Source organism: Drosophila virilis, chromosome 3, assembly GCF_030788295.1.
Source record: "Drosophila virilis strain 15010-1051.87 chromosome 3, Dvir_AGI_RSII-ME, whole genome shotgun sequence".
Lineage (NCBI taxonomy): Eukaryota > Metazoa > Arthropoda > Insecta > Diptera > Drosophilidae > Drosophila > Drosophila virilis.
The window spans coordinates 2,916,826-2,935,421 of NC_091545.1; the positions used below are offsets into that span (position 1 = coordinate 2,916,826).

Consider the following 18,596-nt stretch of genomic DNA (forward strand, 5'->3'; position numbering starts at 1 on the left):
GCGTTTGTGCTTCTGCCGACACGACGCTGCTGCCTCTGCCAGCGTCGCTGCTGGCGTCGACAAAATATTTTGGCTTTCGGCTCAGTTGTTGGCTCAGTTGGCTCCCCCTGACGACACGGCTCTTGGCTTTTGGCCATATGCGCTAACTTATTCATTCTGCTTCTGTTTAACAGTTTGTTGTTGTTGTTCTCTCTCTCTCTCTCTCTCTCTCTCTCTCTCTGTCTGTTGTTGGGTTTTTTATTTCGGTTTAATTCGATGCCAACGTCAACTGCAGCTCTGGCATTTGTTTTTGTTATTATCTTGTGACTGTGTTTATTTATCTGTGCTAAGTTGTTGGCTTTTTTTATGAGCTGCTTTGCCATTTGCTGCCGCTGCTCAGCTGTTGAGCAGCGCCTATTGATAATATTTAGTTTGCCTTGCATATAAATCAATGTTGGTCATTTCGATTGGCATCCAAACTATGCAACAAGCAGCCGCAGCGGCCGCCGCCGCCAGTCACTCAGTCAGTCAGTCAGTCAGTCAGTTAGTCAGTTACTCAGTCAGGGTCGTCGCCAAGGGGGTTATTAGCTAGCTGATTAGTTGCCCCCAGTTTTGCTCATCTACTAATGTCAAATAGCTGTTAATCGATTGCTTAATATTCAGCCTGAGCTCACGGCAATTAGCTTTATACATGGCTACGGAAAATGTGTTAGAAATTTTGATTCGGTTAACACATAAATTAAAATTGTATATATTTTTATTTAACAGAAACATCTTCATTTTATAAACTTGATTAAAATTTTAATGCTTTCGTATTACATTGTAAATTATAATCGAGAGCTGCCAAGTGTAATTTACGATTGCAACATTTTATGTAAAAATTTACATATACATATATATTATACATCAATAAATTCATTAGTATCTTATCTTTTTCAGATATTTTAAGTTGCTGCCCTTATTTTCTGTTAGACTAATTTACAGAGAATGCAAGGATTATGCAACAATTTAAATTAAAAAGTAAGAGGATTTAAAAGAGGTAAATATAATGCACAAATATAAATTAGGGTAGATTTTAACATATAGAGAACATATTTTATAATGCTTAAGTAAATTAGAATAATTTCTTAGCTTCATTTTTTGCACAAGTTAACTCTGAACGAGGGCGTTAAGCGCCCCCTCCCATGTCGCGCACCTGCTTAGAGTTGACTGCCAAAAAAAAAAATGAAATAAAACAACAACTACAACAATGTCGACACCTTGCAAGCATGTTGAGCATTTGAACAACAGTTGGGCATTTGGGTTTATTAAACAGAAATCGAGAGTCATGTGACACCAGCTACGAGACGGACTCTGACTGCGACTGCGACAGCGACTGCGACGCCGACTGCGGATAGCTCAATGACTGGCTAATAAGTCTTTAGTTAATGTTGTTTAGGAACTTAATTGAGACGGCAACCCCGACTGCGGTTTGAACAACAAATTGTCGGCAGCACGCCAAACGCCGAGCCCCAAAGTCGGATCCAAAACCCAAACCGAATGCCCAATAAAGATTCGTCGAGTGGCTGACCTCCTACGAAATGTATTCAGTTATAATTTGTGCTAATAAAAGCGTTGGCTCCGTGTATGCAGTCATTGAAGAAGAGTTGACCCATTTGATGGATTCGGATTTACCTAACGCTGACAGCTTCAACGGAATTCGCATTGAGGTGGGTCAATCGATGGATCGATCGCTGAAGCTCGACAGTTAGCTTCGGTTTTATTGACTTTACGGTTGCTCTACGGCGGTATCTCTAGCCCCATCCGCCGCTGTATAATTAACACGCGCTGGCGTTCTTTACGATGGCGCATAAATGCCGCGGAAGATGTTTTATTATCAACAATTTAAATCACACACTTATAAATTCTCTCTTCATTAATTGCTAATATACGCGATGGCAGCTTGTCGATTAGCATTGAAATTAACATGATTATAACTAGGTAGATGTGTGATATGCCGCCTCACCAGGCAGTATCGCAGGGTAGCTCAGCCGGAATCGGAGCCGGCGCCGCATAGGCAACAGCGGGGGGCGGGGCGGCATGAACCGCAACCCGGGCATACGAAGGCTGCGCGTGGTATGCATAAGCGTGTTGTGGTGGCGCATAGCGTGTCACAAACGCAGGTGGTGGTGGTGCAGCGTAGTGTACAACTGGTGGGGCTGGAGCTGGTGCAGCGAATCCCGTATACGTGGTGGTGGTGGTGGTTACAGGTGCGCCCAGCGAATACTTGACAACGGGAGCAACAGGCGCCGCGTACGTGCTGATGTGCTGTGGTGCAGCGTACTTAATGAAAGCTGGCGGTGCATGCACCGCATGTGGCGCAGCATAGGTCAGCGTGGACGGTGCAGCAGCATAGGTTAGCGTAGGAGCTGGTGCACTGTAAACAGCGGACACTGCCACAGGAGCAGGAGCAGATGGTCCATGGTAAAGGCTGGCATGCGACGGCGCATAAAGGCAGAAGAAGAGCAGAGCGAGCTGAAAGTGGAGAGAAGAGAATCGGAGTGAGAGGGTGAGAGGACAAGAGGAGGAGCTATTTAATAGATATGGTAGTCCGATGTTGAAGTTATCTCCCGAACCGATCAGACTCAGAGTTTGTTATATAAATCAGACTTCAGGCTGAGCGACGAGGGGCTCTATTTAATCACTCGTCCTTCTCCTCCTTCTCCATGGCTTTATAGTGTCAACTGATATACCCAATAATATACCCAAAATACTTACAATCCTGCACATGTTTGTTTGCGGCAATTGTCGATTTATTTTGTACGTTTGCACTTTCAAAGACTTTCACATAAAATGAATTGATTTGGTTAAACGACGCTGGTTTTTATACTTCGCTCATCTGATTACGCATTATGTGAAATGTTTAAAAAAACAAACTCCATTACGGGAGCATTTCACGCAGCCAAAGGCCAACACCGACAGCCGGGCCACGTTCCATCGACAAGCAATTCGTGCGGCCAACTGCACGCGACACGTTTCGCAATCTCTCATGCTGCAGTCCCCCAAGAGGCGGTCCCAAGACACACACACACACACACGCACGCAGAGAGGGAGAGAAATGTGTCCAGAAGTTGCCACAGCTAGTGGGAGTCGCAGTAGTTGCAGCTGGTTCCGGTTGCAAAGAGGAATTGCGAGCACGTTTCACGCCTCATGACATCGAGACTTTGATTGATGGCAACGGCTGCCCATTGAAAGCCAACAAAAATAAATCTCACACAATAAAAATCGCCCACCGGGCGCCCTTTAAAGCCTACGCCTTGAGGCAGACTACGCTTTTTTCGAGCACAAATGAATAAGGCGCGGCACGCGAAAGTATGCATTGTGTACAAGAACTCGTAAACTCTATGAATTAAATTGCTTATTGGGCCAATTAAATGTCTCGCAAATGCGCAACACGTGGCACGCGAACTCCGCTCCCCCCAAAAATGTCATGCCAAAAAAATTAGCATAACGAAGTATTCCCAAACAAAAATCGATATGTTTCAGGTATAGTAAGCCGAGAATGTGCCAGAATTTGGCACAATGCGATTTAAATTCCTTCCCTCAATGCGCGCATGCCGCAGCACTCGAGCCTCAAGGGGCAAGGGGCAACAGCAACCGTTCAAGTGCCGCTGGCAACAGCTGCTCAGGATTTTGCCGCGCAGACTTGTTGCCGCGCATAAACCGCCTTAAATTGGGGCCACGTGCTCTCGGCACTCACCTCAACTCGCTTTTCGTGCGATTTACCTGCTGCTTTTTATTTTTTTTTTTGGCCTGGTTGCGGCAGCCCCCACTTGTGGCACGCGTTGCGCCAAATTGAGGCACGCATTGTTGCTCTTGGAGTTTGGCAATTCCTTGCTCCCAGCACACGTTGCTGCTGCCACATATCTGTGTCTGTGTGTGGCAGTAAAATGTTGCGTTTGCCTGGCTGGCTTTGAAAACCCCCGCACTTGCGACATCATCAGCACCGCGTGTTGCAGCTTAAGGTGCACAAGTCTCAGGCGTCAGCTAAGTGAATTGCCAAGCTGGCTGCACTCAAGAGTTGTTCGTCATGCACTTCCATAAAGCGGAAGTCAACAAGTTTGCGCTTTGATTTAGTTTATATCATTTGAGCAAATATAAAACTGACCCAGTTTATACTGGGCTAAGATTAAGTATGTACACAAATTGGAATAATAATTTGTCAAGCTTAAGAACATTTTCTAATAGAATAATCACTTGGGCACCTCAAGGAAAATGTTCATTTGACAAAGCATGTACCAAATTATTCTAGTAACCAATTTTAGATCAAGAAAGCTTTACATTAGCTAAATACTATATTTGGTATAAATTATAATAGAAAATAGAAAAAGGCAACTATTACAAAAAGAACAAACGAATTGAATCGGAATTCGAAAAATACGATAAAACTGATACACAAACAGTTCAATTCTTAAAGGTTTGCACTTATATGTCACCTTCAGCTTCGAACTGTTGGATCATTATATATTTCACAAATTAATTGTGTAGGGTATAAAGGTTCGTGCCTCGAATTACTTCTCAGCAACTGCTTCAGTTCCAGCTTGGGTTTCAGCTGGTAAATCGAATTAATATTTCTTCTGCATGTACTTCCCAATGGGTCTGCTTAGAGGAGTTAAATGCCCATTGTGCCTGCCCATCCACAGGGTAAAGCCAGCAGAGTCAACGCTCGCTTGAAGGTCACTTCAAAGGGGATTGTTGAGCGCGTGGGTGACGCGTGTGTTGGGTGCATTTCCTGCGGCCAGGATCAGCATGTGCAGCTGGTTGAGTGACCGACCGCTTCAGCTGGCTGTAATTAAACTGGAAATTTGTTATGCCAACCATGTACAGTTCTTGTTGCTGGTTGCTTGTTGCTTTTTGAGTTATTTCTGCAACCAATTGAATGCCCTATTAATTGCATGCGTGACGCACTGCAATCAACAGCAAAGTCCCTGATGTGTGTGCTGTTTGTTTTGCTTGTTGTGGCCGAAGGTCTTTGCACTGTTTGGCCCTGTGCTCTGTGCAATGCCTACGCAATAGACTGCACGTTCCTGCTGAATACAACACAAATAGCCAAATGGCATGGAATACTTTTAAGCTGGGCCAACTTAACTCAAGTCGCCCAGAAAGCACTCAAAACGAGTGAGCTGAAGCTCAAGCTACGGGCAGGTGTTTCGATTGCGACAATTGCACCTCATGGCCTCACGGTGTGGGAAAACAACAAGCGGTAACTGTGCCATGAGAGCACCACTGTGTGCCCCACCACGCCCCACACTCTGCCGCCCCCCCCCCCCCTTTTTTTGAGTGCACTGTGGCAGAGACATTGTTGCGCTTGGTTGAATATTCAATGCGCAAATTGCAAGTAGGAAGCGGCCCACAATCTCTGAATGAGCTCCGCCTCACCTCACTTTAGTTCTCTATGCAGCTTCGCTGAAGGTCGTTGCCAAATTGTGGTGCGGCCTTTGCTGGCTTCACTTCACTGGCCATCTAATCCGCCGAGCTGAGGACAGTCGCCAGGTGTCAATGTTATGTTTGACCAATAATAAAATTATAGTCTACGATCGTTGGGCATAATTTATGTCGATAATGCGCATTGTATCTGATATTTGGTATCTTGCCCACAATTATTGTACTGGCTAAGGCCAGCACCACAGCAGCACCACAATACCACCACAATTGCATTGTTTGCCGTCGCGAACAATAACAATATTATTTATACTAAGCACAGTTCGTCTTAAATATTTGTTTTGTATTAGTTTTGGTCTCAACTTGTTGCCGGGTTGCTCTATAAACATTCAAAATGAAAGCCAGCTAACTTGGCCAATGCGATTTAAGAGACATATTTTGTGCGTTTGGCCCACTTTTCGATTTGCTCCGATTGCGAAATTAGCTCGAACGACGCACATGACGTTGGACAGGCTTTAATAAATAATTATTTCAATTGCTCCACTCGACGCACTTTCATTTCCAGCCACTTGGCACCACTTGCACCGCCCAGCTCCCCCCTCGCTAGTTTTCAACAGGCAGTCGCATAATTGCCAGGCGTTGGCATTTGTAATGCGTTTATTTTTTTTCAAGGAAATTTCAACACTTTGCCGGCTACACTGTGCGAAATAAGTGTACAATGATAATATTCAAGCAAATTGAGCATTAATATTTTATAAATTAAATTCATTATTTTATTCTTTCAAGCTTTTGTATAAGCGTCGGACTGACAAGTCGCAGATCGCCTGTTCAATTTTAGCTTTCAGTTTGCATACATTGAAAGAATTATTGAAATACTCGTATATATAGAATAGTTTTCAAGAATACAATTATTTTTTTTTATAATTTTTTACAAGTTTCAAATATTGTACAATTTTTCCACTAAGGAATACAAAGTTTCAATATCTTAAATTCTTTATCAGATGCTTATTCTTTCGTTGTCAAATCTGTTAAATTTACCACCTGCTTTGAAGGTTTTTCTCATATTTGTGTGCTTTTCGTTTAGTTGCACTTAATATATACTCAAATTAAATTTAGTTTAGCTAGTTTTCTTTTCGCAGTGTATTTTAGAGATTACAGTTTTCTCAGCTTTGTTGAATTATCTTGCAGTTAAATATTTAGCCATTTTAATATATATAAAAGTTAGCCCCGTTTTTGACCAGTGCATAGAGTAATAAAAAGTGATCTATTGTTTTAGAGTTTTGAATTGTTTTTATTTACTTAAGTCGAAACCACGAGCATTGCACAATAACAAAAAATATAATCATATATACAGCATTAACTTGATCTCTCCTGCTACCTTCTCTCTCTCTTTCTCTCTCGCTCTCACTCTCAGGCTGTGTCTCTGTCTATCTCCGTCTCTGTCTCTCACTTTAATGATAAAATGGGGTTTATTTTGTGTTCCACACTTTGACAGCGGCAAAGCGTGCGAACATTGTACTGAAGAATCTCACACAATCTCTCGGGATTAGCCGATTGGTAATGCAGATGCAGATGTCGTTGTAGATGTTGTTGTGGTCCTGATCGTTGCTGGTCCTAGGGTTCGTCATGAGTATTGAGCTGGAGCAGTGCTTAGTGCAGGTAGCCATGTCCATAACCAGCATAGCCCAGGCCGTAGCTGCCATAGCCGCCATAGCCGCCATAGGCGCCGTGTCCATGATAGGTGGAGGTGGTGTGCAGAGCTGGGGCAGCGACAACGGCGGGTGCATGATAGACGGGCGCGGCATGCACCACGGGATAGGCCTTGGTGGCGACCTTGTACGTGTTGGCATAGGAGGTGGCCACCGGGTGGATGGTCTTCACGATGGGCGCATGCACAATGGGCGCGGCATAGCTCTTGATGATCGGCGCATGCGAGATGACGGTGGGCGCATAGGCGGGCGCCAGGGCGGCACCATAGCCCAGGCCATAGCCATGGCTGTAGGGCGAAATGAGGCCAGCATTGGCGACGGCGCACAGGGCGGACAGGACGGCGATCTGGAGGAGGAGGCAAAGGAGTTAACCGAAATAAGTATTTGCCCGAGACTATTTGGCTGTGGCGCGTATCCTTACCAGCTTGAACATGTTGTAGATTTGGCTGCTACTTGACTGAAGAGCTGAATGTGTTATGTTTAAACAGCAGCGCAGCTTGGCATATTTATACCAAATCAAAACTTGAGAAATATTCTGAAAACCACATAGACAATGCGACAGCAACAACAACAACAACAACGACAGCAACAACATGAATTTGCGCGAACTGCGAATCAAAAGCGTGAACGCCCTGCCCTGTCCACAACTTCGTAAAGCTTCGGCTATCGAGTCGGGGGCTTTGAGAATAGCAGCAGCATGCAGAGGCTTATGAGTGTGAGATACGATCTCGATTCGAGCTGTGATGCAGTGCGCCACAGAAATCAGTCACGCGCCACCTTGTTGCCTCGATTTAGCCAGAGACAAACACAGACACAGACTAGAAAAATCTGTGGTGCATGGCAAATGCATAAATAAACTAAATCAATTAATAGTTACTAGTTACTGTTGCTAGTTAAAATAAGTTGTCAGCGTTTTTGAATAGAGCACAGCCGGAAACTTTAAAGGGGCAACCACAGGCTAGGGCAGAGTGTGAAAAGCGCGTTTTGCAGCCATTGTTGTTCTTGTTGTGGTTTTTCTTGTGGCTTTTCTTGTGGCGTGTTTTGTTTGTCGTAATTGTCTTTTTTGTTTTTTTTTTCTTATTGTAATTTGCGGTTTACTTAACAAGCAATTAGCGAGCGGCCACATATCTGACAAATGCTCATTGTGCAATGGTGCGTACTTCCAGCTCCCACAGTTAGGATTCCTTTCTAAATCTGCGCACGCACACGATTATCAATCAGCAAATTTTGTTTTTCTTATTAACTGATTGACAGTCGACGATCTTGCCGTAGGTGTAGGCAAAGCCATTCACAGCTGTCCCCCATGCAAATGGACAAGCGCATTGACTAAATGTGGCCCCGTTCAGCTTCAGCTCCATTTACACAGCGATTCCTGTCCAAATACGCACAAATGGTGTTTGAAAAATCGCACCAGCTAATAGCTGGCAACAAATTGCGATTGGCCAGGCACACAGTTGCCTGTTTAATGGCCGGCTGCCACTTTGTTGTTGGACATTTGTGCATTAATTTTTTCTTAACTGATTTCTTATCGTTGGCACGGCGTACGCTGCGTATGCGTAACTCGCGACTAGCCGCCAAATCAATTCGCATCGCAAATGCAAATAAATTGTGAAAATAAACAACTTTTTTGTTTTGGTGAAAGAGAATATGCAGCTAGGAAATGCCCTGTATGTAAGCCTTATCTTCCGCTTACAAAAGTGGGTATTTTCTATATGAAAATAACTGCGTATACTTAATATTTTCTAAAGCCCATCTTTACTGCTTAGTAGCATGTATTACCCGGCTTTGCCAAGCAAAGTATTTTTTTTTTATCTTGAACCAATTCAATTGAAAAACAAAACAGTTGTATTTATTTTCATTTATTATATGTCTAGCTCTCGAACTCCTTGAGTTCCATTAGGTTATATTGACAGAAAAGCGAAGAAATTAAAAGACAAATGTGACTAGATCAACTCTTTTGTAAATAACCACAACTTTAACATAGCCTATTGCGTGCATTTCTATGTTACAGGGTATATGATAAATAAAATGCACTCCATGCTCGAATCATATTTGAGCACTCGTTTTAATGGCCTGCCAGATTTCTTAATAGCCATTCTTAATATCTTGCAATCCTGCCAACACTGACCACACCGCCCCGCCCCCCCTCGTTTCCACCGCTGCCCGCGCTCTTTCCGGGGCACGCCTCATCATTTTATCTGGCAACAATCTGCAAAGTCGGGTAGCTGACTGCGCAGCATAATCAAAACACTTTGTATGTTTCTCGATTTGTTCGAATTGCTTTTTGTTGTTGTTGTTGCCGTTGCGATAAAAAGCGATTATACAATCGGGCGTAGGCCTCTTGGTGTTGAGGCCCCCGGCGGGGCCTTGAGCGGCAGCTGCTGAGAGTCTTGATTCTGCGCACAAAGCGCGCTTAAAGTTTATGGCGCATAAATCAATCGACGGTGGACAATTCTTTTGGTTTGGCGGTACCAAAATTTGCATATTGACGGCAGCTCAACCCTTCACCGGACACCTCGAGGCAGCAATTTGCATGTGTCGCACAACAAACTGTGTGTGCTGGTTGTGCGGCTTTATCGATATGCAAATGGGCTTGCAGCAAATCGAATGATCGACTGGATTGGCATAAAACAGGATACGAGTTGCGTGTGTCGAACCACCCAACCACCCACTTGAGTGTGGCCCTCTGTGGCTGCGCCTCGCCTGTAATTGCATTTTAATGGCTTTTGCGGTTGTTCGCATTGTTCGCATTGGGCAACCACAGCAACCACAGTTGTGGCATGCCACATGCTGCAAGCTGCAACACAAATCACAAAACAGACTTCAAATTAAAAGCCGTCAATTTTTTCTCTAATATCTGGACTATGATTTATGTCTTTTCGATGGAAATGCAACAGGCACAGAAATCTGCGAAACTAGAGAAATTTCACAAGTCTCAGACTGAAACTGAATGTGCTCAGTTTAATTAGCGTACAATTTTGTGTGCTTGCAAAAATATTTAATTTACTTATTTAGTTATTGTTTAATTAGTTACGTATTTTGCATAATTATATGGTGCGCAACGGTGACGCGGCCAACGTGTGCACCAATTAAGTATACCACACGGTGGACGCGGTCAAGGTCGCACTGCTGTCGTGCACATTACAGCGACAACAGCAGCAGCAACAGCAACAATAACTAATAATAATAACAACAGCAGCTGAAAAGTGTAACAATGGCAAGACAATTGAAAAAGCTAGTAACAAAAATTTGCTAGAATACCTTCAATTCACAGCCCTGGCAAAGTCCGAAGCAACAGCAGCAGCAGCAGCAATTGCGACGAGCACATATTAAAGCCATTATAAGACAAGAAAAACAAAAACATATGTGTTTAGTATGACGAAACTTGAATACCCTTATAATAATATACAGAGCGTCTCAGAAAAGTGAAGGGAGCTGCACTGAGACTGTGCCCGAGAGGGGAAGAGGCACGTTTGCTGAAGAAGCCCTGATCTGAGCTGGGCAGGTACAAGGTTTAAGATGGTGTGCTTTCAGCTTTAAGCTCAGCAGTTTATTGTGCAACTGATTTGGTTGAAGATTCGGTTCATTGTATAAAAAACTAAACAATGTACATACTTCCGGACTCGCACCGATTCAGTTCAATTAAACCCACCAGGCCTAGATGAGTTACTCAGTCTTCAACTGGACTTAAAATCCAAGCCAGTATATGGTGGGAATAATTTCTTGACCAGTGCCCTTCACGAATGGGTCTTGTTGTTCATAACTACATATATCCCAAACTGACAATAGTATTTATAATTAAAATCAGCATGATCGCAGATGTATCGACAATGTTTTAATACCCTCTCTGCGAGGGTATGCATACCAAACTTTGTCTTTTCATTAATGAATTTAAGAGCGACCCCCGTTTGGCTGCAGCTGTCCGCTTTGGAGTCACCTTCGACTTGGTTAAGTGCCGCATCGTTTATCCCAAGCTGTGGCAATTGGCCAGATACAACGCCTTTTGCCTTGCTGACCAATTGAAGTTCTTTTTGGCCAACTTGTTGCGCAATTGGGCAACAACAAAGCACGTAGTTAAAGCAGTTGTTGCTGTTGTTGTTGGCCATGCATGTTAACTTTAAAGTCTGAGATTATTTGACAGCTTCAATGAGCACCGTTTGCCGTTTCAATGCAAATTGCAGAATTGGCTTCATAATTAAGTAGTTTGCCAGCCGCCTGAAAATCTCAACACACGCACAGACCAATTTGTGCAACAAAAACAACAACAACAGCAGCTGCCACGCCCCTTGTTAAAGCTCGTAAATTAAATTGGCGAACCACCCCGCCGGAATTTCTCGGGTTGTTGTTGTTGTTGTCTGTCACCGAAATGTATGCAAATTGTTTTCAACGCATTTTTCATGCACACATCGTCATGTGATTTATGAGCTCTACAAGTCGCACACGTCCTGAGTCTAGCCGCCGATTATTGCCTTTTAATTGAATTTTGCGTGCACGAGTGGGTGCCCCACCGCCCTACGCCCATTCCCCTCCCCGCTTTTGAGTCCGATTCAACCAGTGCGACTTTCACTTTTTTTTGTTATTGTTGCTGTCTTCTAATTGCGATTGAGTGATACGTGTGAATATCGAGCAAATCGTTGACTCGGAATTACTCACCCTGAACTTGAAGTTACCTTTTGTTGTGCTCAACATACTCATTATAATATAAAGCGCACACCTGTGGAAGGTGCGCGAAGCAGACACATGCGGCACCATAATATGATGTGGTAAAGTTGATTTCGTCTGCTCCCACCCCGACAATTGCTTCTACGAATAGTGTGTGTACACACTGAGAGAAAAGACATGTTATTTCTCTGTAAGCTAAACACAATATTAAAAAAATAAACATTCAAAGAAATTTCATAACTGTGAAATTACAATTGAATATCAATACCTGAGTCAATCTCAAAAATAGTTTATGTGCTTCAATTTAAAGCAGTCACTTGTTTCGCTCAGTGTAGCCTTTGTAATAGCAGCAGAGCAAACAAATGCAAAGACAGAAAAAAAATGAAATAAGAACACAAACGGCTATAAAAAGTCAATTAGACTTAATGATAGCTTCGGCTAAACTACACATTAAATTCGTGTAGTACGCTGATTGAGTCAAGCCGCAGAAATCGCCGGATCCGGTTTGGCAGGCGGGGGGAAGTTGGGTGGCTTGAAACTTCTGTAATCAAGGAAGTTGGCAAGACAAAAACATGGCCAACAAGCTGGCCGGCAACAGTTTGTTTGGCAAGCGGCGGTAAAAAGTCGACGTTTGCGTTGCGTTTTGTGTAATTCGGCCATTAAAATTAATAAGACAATCGACGTGACGCCCATCGAAGCGAGCACAGTTCCAGAATTGACCAAAAGCCCAATTCCATTAACATCGCAGGTGGTTATTAAATAGACGCCTAGACCTTATTACGCGGCGTATGAGTGATTTTTAATGCCAGCTAAGATATGGCTAAGACCGGCTAATAGATAGACATGTCCGCCAAATGTAATCGCATTTTCCAGCGTATCTAACTGCCAACAACGGCTCAGCACGACAACACCAACAGCCAACAGCCAACAGTTAACAGTCGACGGAATTGGCCGCGGCCCAAAACTTGGCTATTTCCAACGCTAATTAAGCTGCATGTTGCATGGCCCCCTACCCCTTCCTCCATTCCTACCGCTAACTGCTGCTGCTGCTTGCAATTCCCAGCGGGCAGCTGCTCGTTGTCAATTTCTATTAATTAAACCATTTAGTATCCGAGCACTTCACCTGTCCATCCATCAGTATACGTTGCCCGCAGTCTATCAACAGAATTTTGATTATGTCAGCGCAGTTGAGTCTACCAGGTAATTCAATTACAGAGAATATCTTTTCAATGCAAGTGTCTTAGCTATGAATGTATATATACAAAAATGTATATGAGCAAAAAAATCTCTTAGGTAGTTGATAAAGTTAAATAAAATCGATCCATAACTCAAAATCGGAAGTATTTACCCAAAATATTTGAAAAAAAAATGAACCAAAAAAATTTTGATTTTTGATTGAATTGTCTTGTTTCTTGTGACATTTTTATTTTATTATTTATTTGATTGAATTCCTATTAAAAGTAGGGAACCGTACGAATTTAAAACAGTATAACGTTTCAAAATCAGACGACATTTACCCGAAATATTAATAAAAATCATCAAAAAACTTTTTATTTTCAAGCTGACCCCGATTTAGACAAAAAACGTGATGTAACCCCTTGCTTTTTTGTCGATTTTAATCAAAATTTATATTTTCATTTCGAGAACGCCAATCGATAGTATTTATCTTTACGAGTCAAATATGCAATATCTTTCCAGAATCGGACATTATTTGGCTGAGATATGCCAAAAAATCAACAAAAAAGGTTGAATTTACAAACGAATCGTTTTTTGGTCAACAACTTTAATTAAGAAATCGTCATTTAATTTCTTTGAATAGCAATTGATAGAAGGGGTTCGAACGAATTCAAAAAGGTATATTATTTCAAAATCTGACGATATTTACCCGAGATATTAAAAAAAAAAACCTCAAAAAGTTTTTGTTTTCGAACCGATTCCGATTTTGAGAAAAAACGTGATGGTACCCCTTGCTTTTTTGGTCGATTTTGGTCAAAATTTAGATTTTCAATTTTTGAACGCCAATCGATAGTACTGATCAATATGAATCAAAAATGGTATTAAATAACAAAATCGGACATTATTTGGCCGAGATATGCCAAAAAATCAACAAAAAAGGTTGACCTTACAAAAAAATCGTTTTTTGGTCAACAAATTTATTCAATCCATCGATTTTCATATAAAATTTTAGTTATCTATGGAAATTTTGGTTATCTATGGAAATGGTATATGTTTTCGGTCTATCTCTGTAGCTTTCTTTTTGGTTTTGTTCTATTGAGCATTCGTCCATACAGATCGCCTTTTAGTTGTGAAAATAAAAAACCATTAATGGATGTTGGAATTGTGCATCGGATAATTGGAAGTAAAATTCTCCTTTTCTGTTTAATCCAATTCTTAAGAATTCAGCTATTAAATAAGCTAATTAACATATACATTATACCCTTTCAGGCTCCACCGAGTCTAGCAGCTGCTAATAAAAACATGCTCATATTGAGTGCTGAGGTGAAACTAACAGAGTGTTAAATTATGAGTGATTTAAGCGACCGAAAAAACCGGCGCACTGAAAATTAGCAAGCGATCATAATTCGAGTGGGAACGAGATGCGCCGCATTGCCAGGCATACACACCCACACAAACACGTGTGTGCGCAGAGATGAGCCAAAGCCAGAGATTAGCAGTCAGATGTTCGTGTGTGTGTTCGCTGTCATTTTTCGTCTTACGCTCACGCGCTCACGATTCTTTTCGGTGCCGATCGCTGATTGGTCCAATTAATAACTGCTGGCATGCTGATGTGCTCTGAGTGCTCTTCTTTCTGAGCGCCGCTTTGGTGGATCTGCCCAACTTTGTTCTGAGTCAGTGTGGCCCTTTTCGTCAGCAGGGCATGTTGTTGTGCTGCGAGCGGTGCTCTATCGAGCCTGGTATTATTTTGTAGATCTGATGCAGAAGTAGAAAAGGCTCCAGCAGGCAAATGCACACACGTTCCTGCATACATACATACATATGTTTGGGTAAGTGTTTTTTGCAATTGATATGTGTACATGCTTATGAGATATCTCCGCCGACTTTTGTTCACACTTTTGTTCAAAGGGCTGCAGTCGAGTAAAGTTGTTTTAAAAGAATGATAAGTGTTAATTCTCAAGTAAATTTCCTCCGTATCACTAATATATATACGTTTTGTACGGGTCGGAGGTATTAATAATCGATTTTATAGACTTTCACGTCCAAATGCTATTTTGTAATTGTCTTCTTACATCGCAATATAAGAATATAATGCACAAGCATTAACACGCAAAAAGTTCGTGGGAGCGCGATATTCATCGCGATATTCATCATAAGAAGATAATGCAGGCGCATACACATACATATATGTGTACATACTTGGCGATTCCCTTTGCATACATACATACATATGTGCGGGTGTGTGTTCTCGCAATTGATATCTACTTATGCTTGCTTGTGTATGCTTTCCTATGCGTCCTTATCTACCTGTGAGTTGCTGTGCGCCGACTTTTGTCCACTTTGCGTCTGCGCGACATGATTAAGTCCAGCAGCAGTCAAGTTATAACAAAATTATAAGTGAAAATTCTCAAGTACTATATGTTTCTTTGATGGACTATTAAGAGAACGGAAGTAACAAATCGTACTCTAAAGTTTGACAAAAGTGAAAAAATTCGAGAGAGCGCAATGAATAAGAATGTAATGCAAATATACACATACACATATGTATGTACACATTTGGCTATTCTCTCTCCTTCTCCATATGTTTGGGTGTGTGTTTTTGCAATTCATGCCAACTCATGCTTGCTTGTGCGTGATCTACCTTTGAGCTCACTCGAGTTTGTGAGTTTGCTCGCTCAGTTTTCTGTGCGCCGGCTTTGATCCGTGGTTGAGTGAAACTCTTTGATAATGTTATGCTGAAAAATTCTCGGGTTAATATCGTCCGTGTCGGGAATATCAATTGACATGTGATAAAATCGCCTTATGAGGTTTGAACATTAAAGTGATACCAAAATTCTCGTCGGTTCTGAAATCAGAGTTTTTTATAGTACCATGTCGATTTTGAAGACTTTCACGTATTCCAAAAGGTATATCCTTCCGAAGTTGGACCTCATTTAAACGATATTAAAAGCACGCAAAATACTAATTCATTTTTTATTTTGAATTTTGCAGCTAAATCTGCTATGGACAAGAAAACATTCAATAACGTTGGTACCTGGACGACCTTTGTTGTTTCATGCCATGGATATACCTTAAACAAAATCATATTTAAATCTGCGTCAATTCTCAAATCAATTTAAGTGCTCACGAATCTTTAAGGGTATGTCTCTCCAATAATCTTACAAAACACAAATTCATTAATTATTTTCAACTTTGCAGCTAAATCTGCCAGGAACGAAGAAGAAGAAAATATTCAATAACGTTGGTACCTAGATGAACAATCGTGTTCTAAATTTTGACCAAAGGAGCAATGGTTATATTAAAACTATTACCAAACTGGGTCGATTCTCATGTCAACATTTTCTATATTTCTATCTATTTTAAAGAGTCACACATCCTTAAGGGTATGTCTTTCCACAGTCGGACGTAATTTAACCGTAGTGTTTTAGTTTACAGAAACTAATATATTTTTCATTGTATATTTTTTCAGCCTAACCTGTCAACATTCATGGACAACATACATTTAACAAATTTACGCTCATCTACTTCATCTACTCGGGGCCCAGTGTGCTGCTGTACTTTCTGGTCGGCTTTGTGATCGATAGCCTGTACGAATTGCTCGTGGGTCAGCTAATCTTTGCCAGCAGCGCCATTATAGACACCTTCAGGCTAATGGTACTCGGCCGCTTCATCTTTGGCATTGGCGCCAATTGCTGGCCGTTGCCCAAGGAAGCTACGCGGCGCGACATAACTTCGCCGCTGATCTGCGGATGGACATCGACAACATTTAGCCAGCAAAGAATGGCTATTTATGGTACCTAGTTGACCTATATATCCTTGGTTATTCCATGCTATGGATATAGTCCTAGAGAACCTAAAGGACCAAGTTCTTGCGAAATGCGTAGGAACAGGGTCCAAAAATATGTATGCTTTTCTTTTACAGCCGCCCCCAGCAACAGACCCGCCTTCAGGATGGTTTCTAGTTGACTATCATATCCTTGGTTATGCCATACCATCGATATAGTCCTTGCGAACCTAGAGGACCAGAATCCTTCAAACTGCATGCATGGTTTTTCTTTCAGGAGCCCTTTTACATTAGCAGCAGCTGCAACAGTTGCTCAACAGCCGGCTTACAGCGCTCATTTTACAGAAACTGCTATTAACAGCGCTCATTTTAATTGAGTTACATTTGTGCCCCGTAATGCTATGCAATGAAAATTTTTATTCAAACCACTCGGCGACCTTCTGGGCATTTCTGTTCGCCTGGTATTTGAGCGGAATTTTAGGGGAAATTTGGGGAGTAGCTGCCGACCAAGGCACCCCGTGAGGGTATGCAATGATTTTTTTCGGCCGCAAAAATATTTTGCATCGACCTTCTGGGCATTTCTGTTCGCCTGGTATTTTTCGGAAATTTTAGCTAAAATTTGGGACCCAGCCGGCCGTTAGGGCGCCCCTTTTGGGTATGCAATGAAATTTTTTCGGCAGCTAAAAATCTTTTTTGTCGACCTTCTGGGCATTTCTGTTCGCCTGGTATTTTGGCAGATTTTATGAAAAATCTCGGCAGCCAGCGGTTACCAACAGACGCCCCCTACGGGTATGCAATAGGTTTCTAAAGGCCGTTGATTTTTGAATTTTTAAATAAAAAAACAAGAATTTCGCTTTTATCGCTTTATTTATGTTTCAATTTATAGAAGTGTTATTTTTTATGATAATTTTCTTAATTATTTTTCGTAAAATTATACAACGGAGCTTAAATCATAATTTAAGCCTATTTAAACTTAAAATAACTATATCTGGCTTATTTTAAGTCCGATCCTGAAAAAATCTCCTGGCGGAGATATGTCGTTTTGAAACGACATATCTCCGCGAGGAAATGTCGTTTTGAAACGACATATCTCCGCGGGGAGATATGTCGTTTTGAAGCGACATAGCTCCGCGGGGAGATATGTCGTTTTGAAGCGACATAGCTCCGCGGGGAGATATGTCGTTTTGAAACGACATATCTCCGCGAGGAAATTTCGTTTTGAAACGACATATCTCCGCGGGGAGATAAATAATTGATTTATTTATGTTTTAAATATACAAAATTGTTGTTTTTATGCCAATTTTCTTAATTATTTTTCTAAAAATTATACAAATCGACAATAAATTATAATTTTAGCTTGTTGAAACATAAAATAACTATATCTGGCTTTATTTAAGTCCGATCCTGGAAAAATCAGTTTTGTCAGTCGTGGAGGTCCTTAGAGATCCTTTTAATCCTTAATTTGGCAATCTGAAATGATAAAAACACATTTTAATTAAAAATATAGATAACTATATAAAAGTGGAAAATAGGCCATAACTCGGGCATGTCCTTGCAGATTTTCAGGACATGGACATGGTGCGTTAGGATCCTATAGACCCCCTGCATCGATCTGCATCAAAAAAATATGGGGTCATCTAAGAATCATATGACTCGAAATTGGACTTGTAAAATTTCAGCCCCGGGGCGCATGGAAATTACCCGAAAACACAAATCCTTGAATATCTCTAAAACTACAAGGACGATCTTAATGAAATTTGGCCAGGTGGTAGTCCTAGCCAGCACAATTATTTTGACACATGACTCGCCAGGATACGCAAGGATATGCTTGAGTTATGGCTTATTATCTTCAACCAAAATTGTCC

General features: G+C 41.7%; 2 protein-coding genes and 2 long non-coding RNA genes across 4 annotated transcripts in view; 1 reads left to right on the forward strand and 3 right to left on the reverse strand.

Moving 5' to 3' along the window:
- Nucleotides 1-931: 931 nt before the first annotated feature.
- On the forward strand, nucleotides 932-17,829 carry LOC116650602 (uncharacterized). The gene is made up of 4 exons (XR_004303606.2): nucleotides 932-1,018; nucleotides 15,939-16,086; nucleotides 16,146-16,330; nucleotides 16,417-17,829. It is a non-coding gene; the product is annotated as an uncharacterized lncRNA (long non-coding RNA).
- Nucleotides 1,807-2,983, reverse strand: LOC6623685 (cuticle protein 16.5). Its single transcript, XM_002046173.4, has 2 exons — nucleotides 2,737-2,983; nucleotides 1,807-2,493 (listed from the first exon to the last, which is right to left on the reverse strand). Exons 1-2 carry the CDS (start codon nucleotides 2,746-2,748, stop codon nucleotides 1,981-1,983), a joined length of 525 nt encoding a protein of 174 aa, XP_002046209.1. The 5' UTR covers nucleotides 2,749-2,983; the 3' UTR covers nucleotides 1,807-1,980.
- LOC6623775 (cuticle protein 10.6) lies at nucleotides 6,661-7,630 on the reverse strand. Its single transcript, XM_002046174.4, has 2 exons — nucleotides 7,531-7,630; nucleotides 6,661-7,455 (listed from the first exon to the last, which is right to left on the reverse strand). Exons 1-2 carry the CDS (start codon nucleotides 7,540-7,542, stop codon nucleotides 7,051-7,053), a joined length of 417 nt encoding a protein of 138 aa, XP_002046210.1. The 5' UTR covers nucleotides 7,543-7,630; the 3' UTR covers nucleotides 6,661-7,050.
- LOC138911143 (uncharacterized) overlaps nucleotides 17,813-18,596 on the reverse strand; it is a 63,075-nt gene continuing 62,291 nt past the window's right edge. Inside the window, exon 4 of the long non-coding RNA XR_011416510.1 lies at nucleotides 17,813-18,201. This is a non-coding gene — a long non-coding RNA (uncharacterized lncRNA). The remainder of the gene's footprint in view (nucleotides 18,202-18,596) is intronic.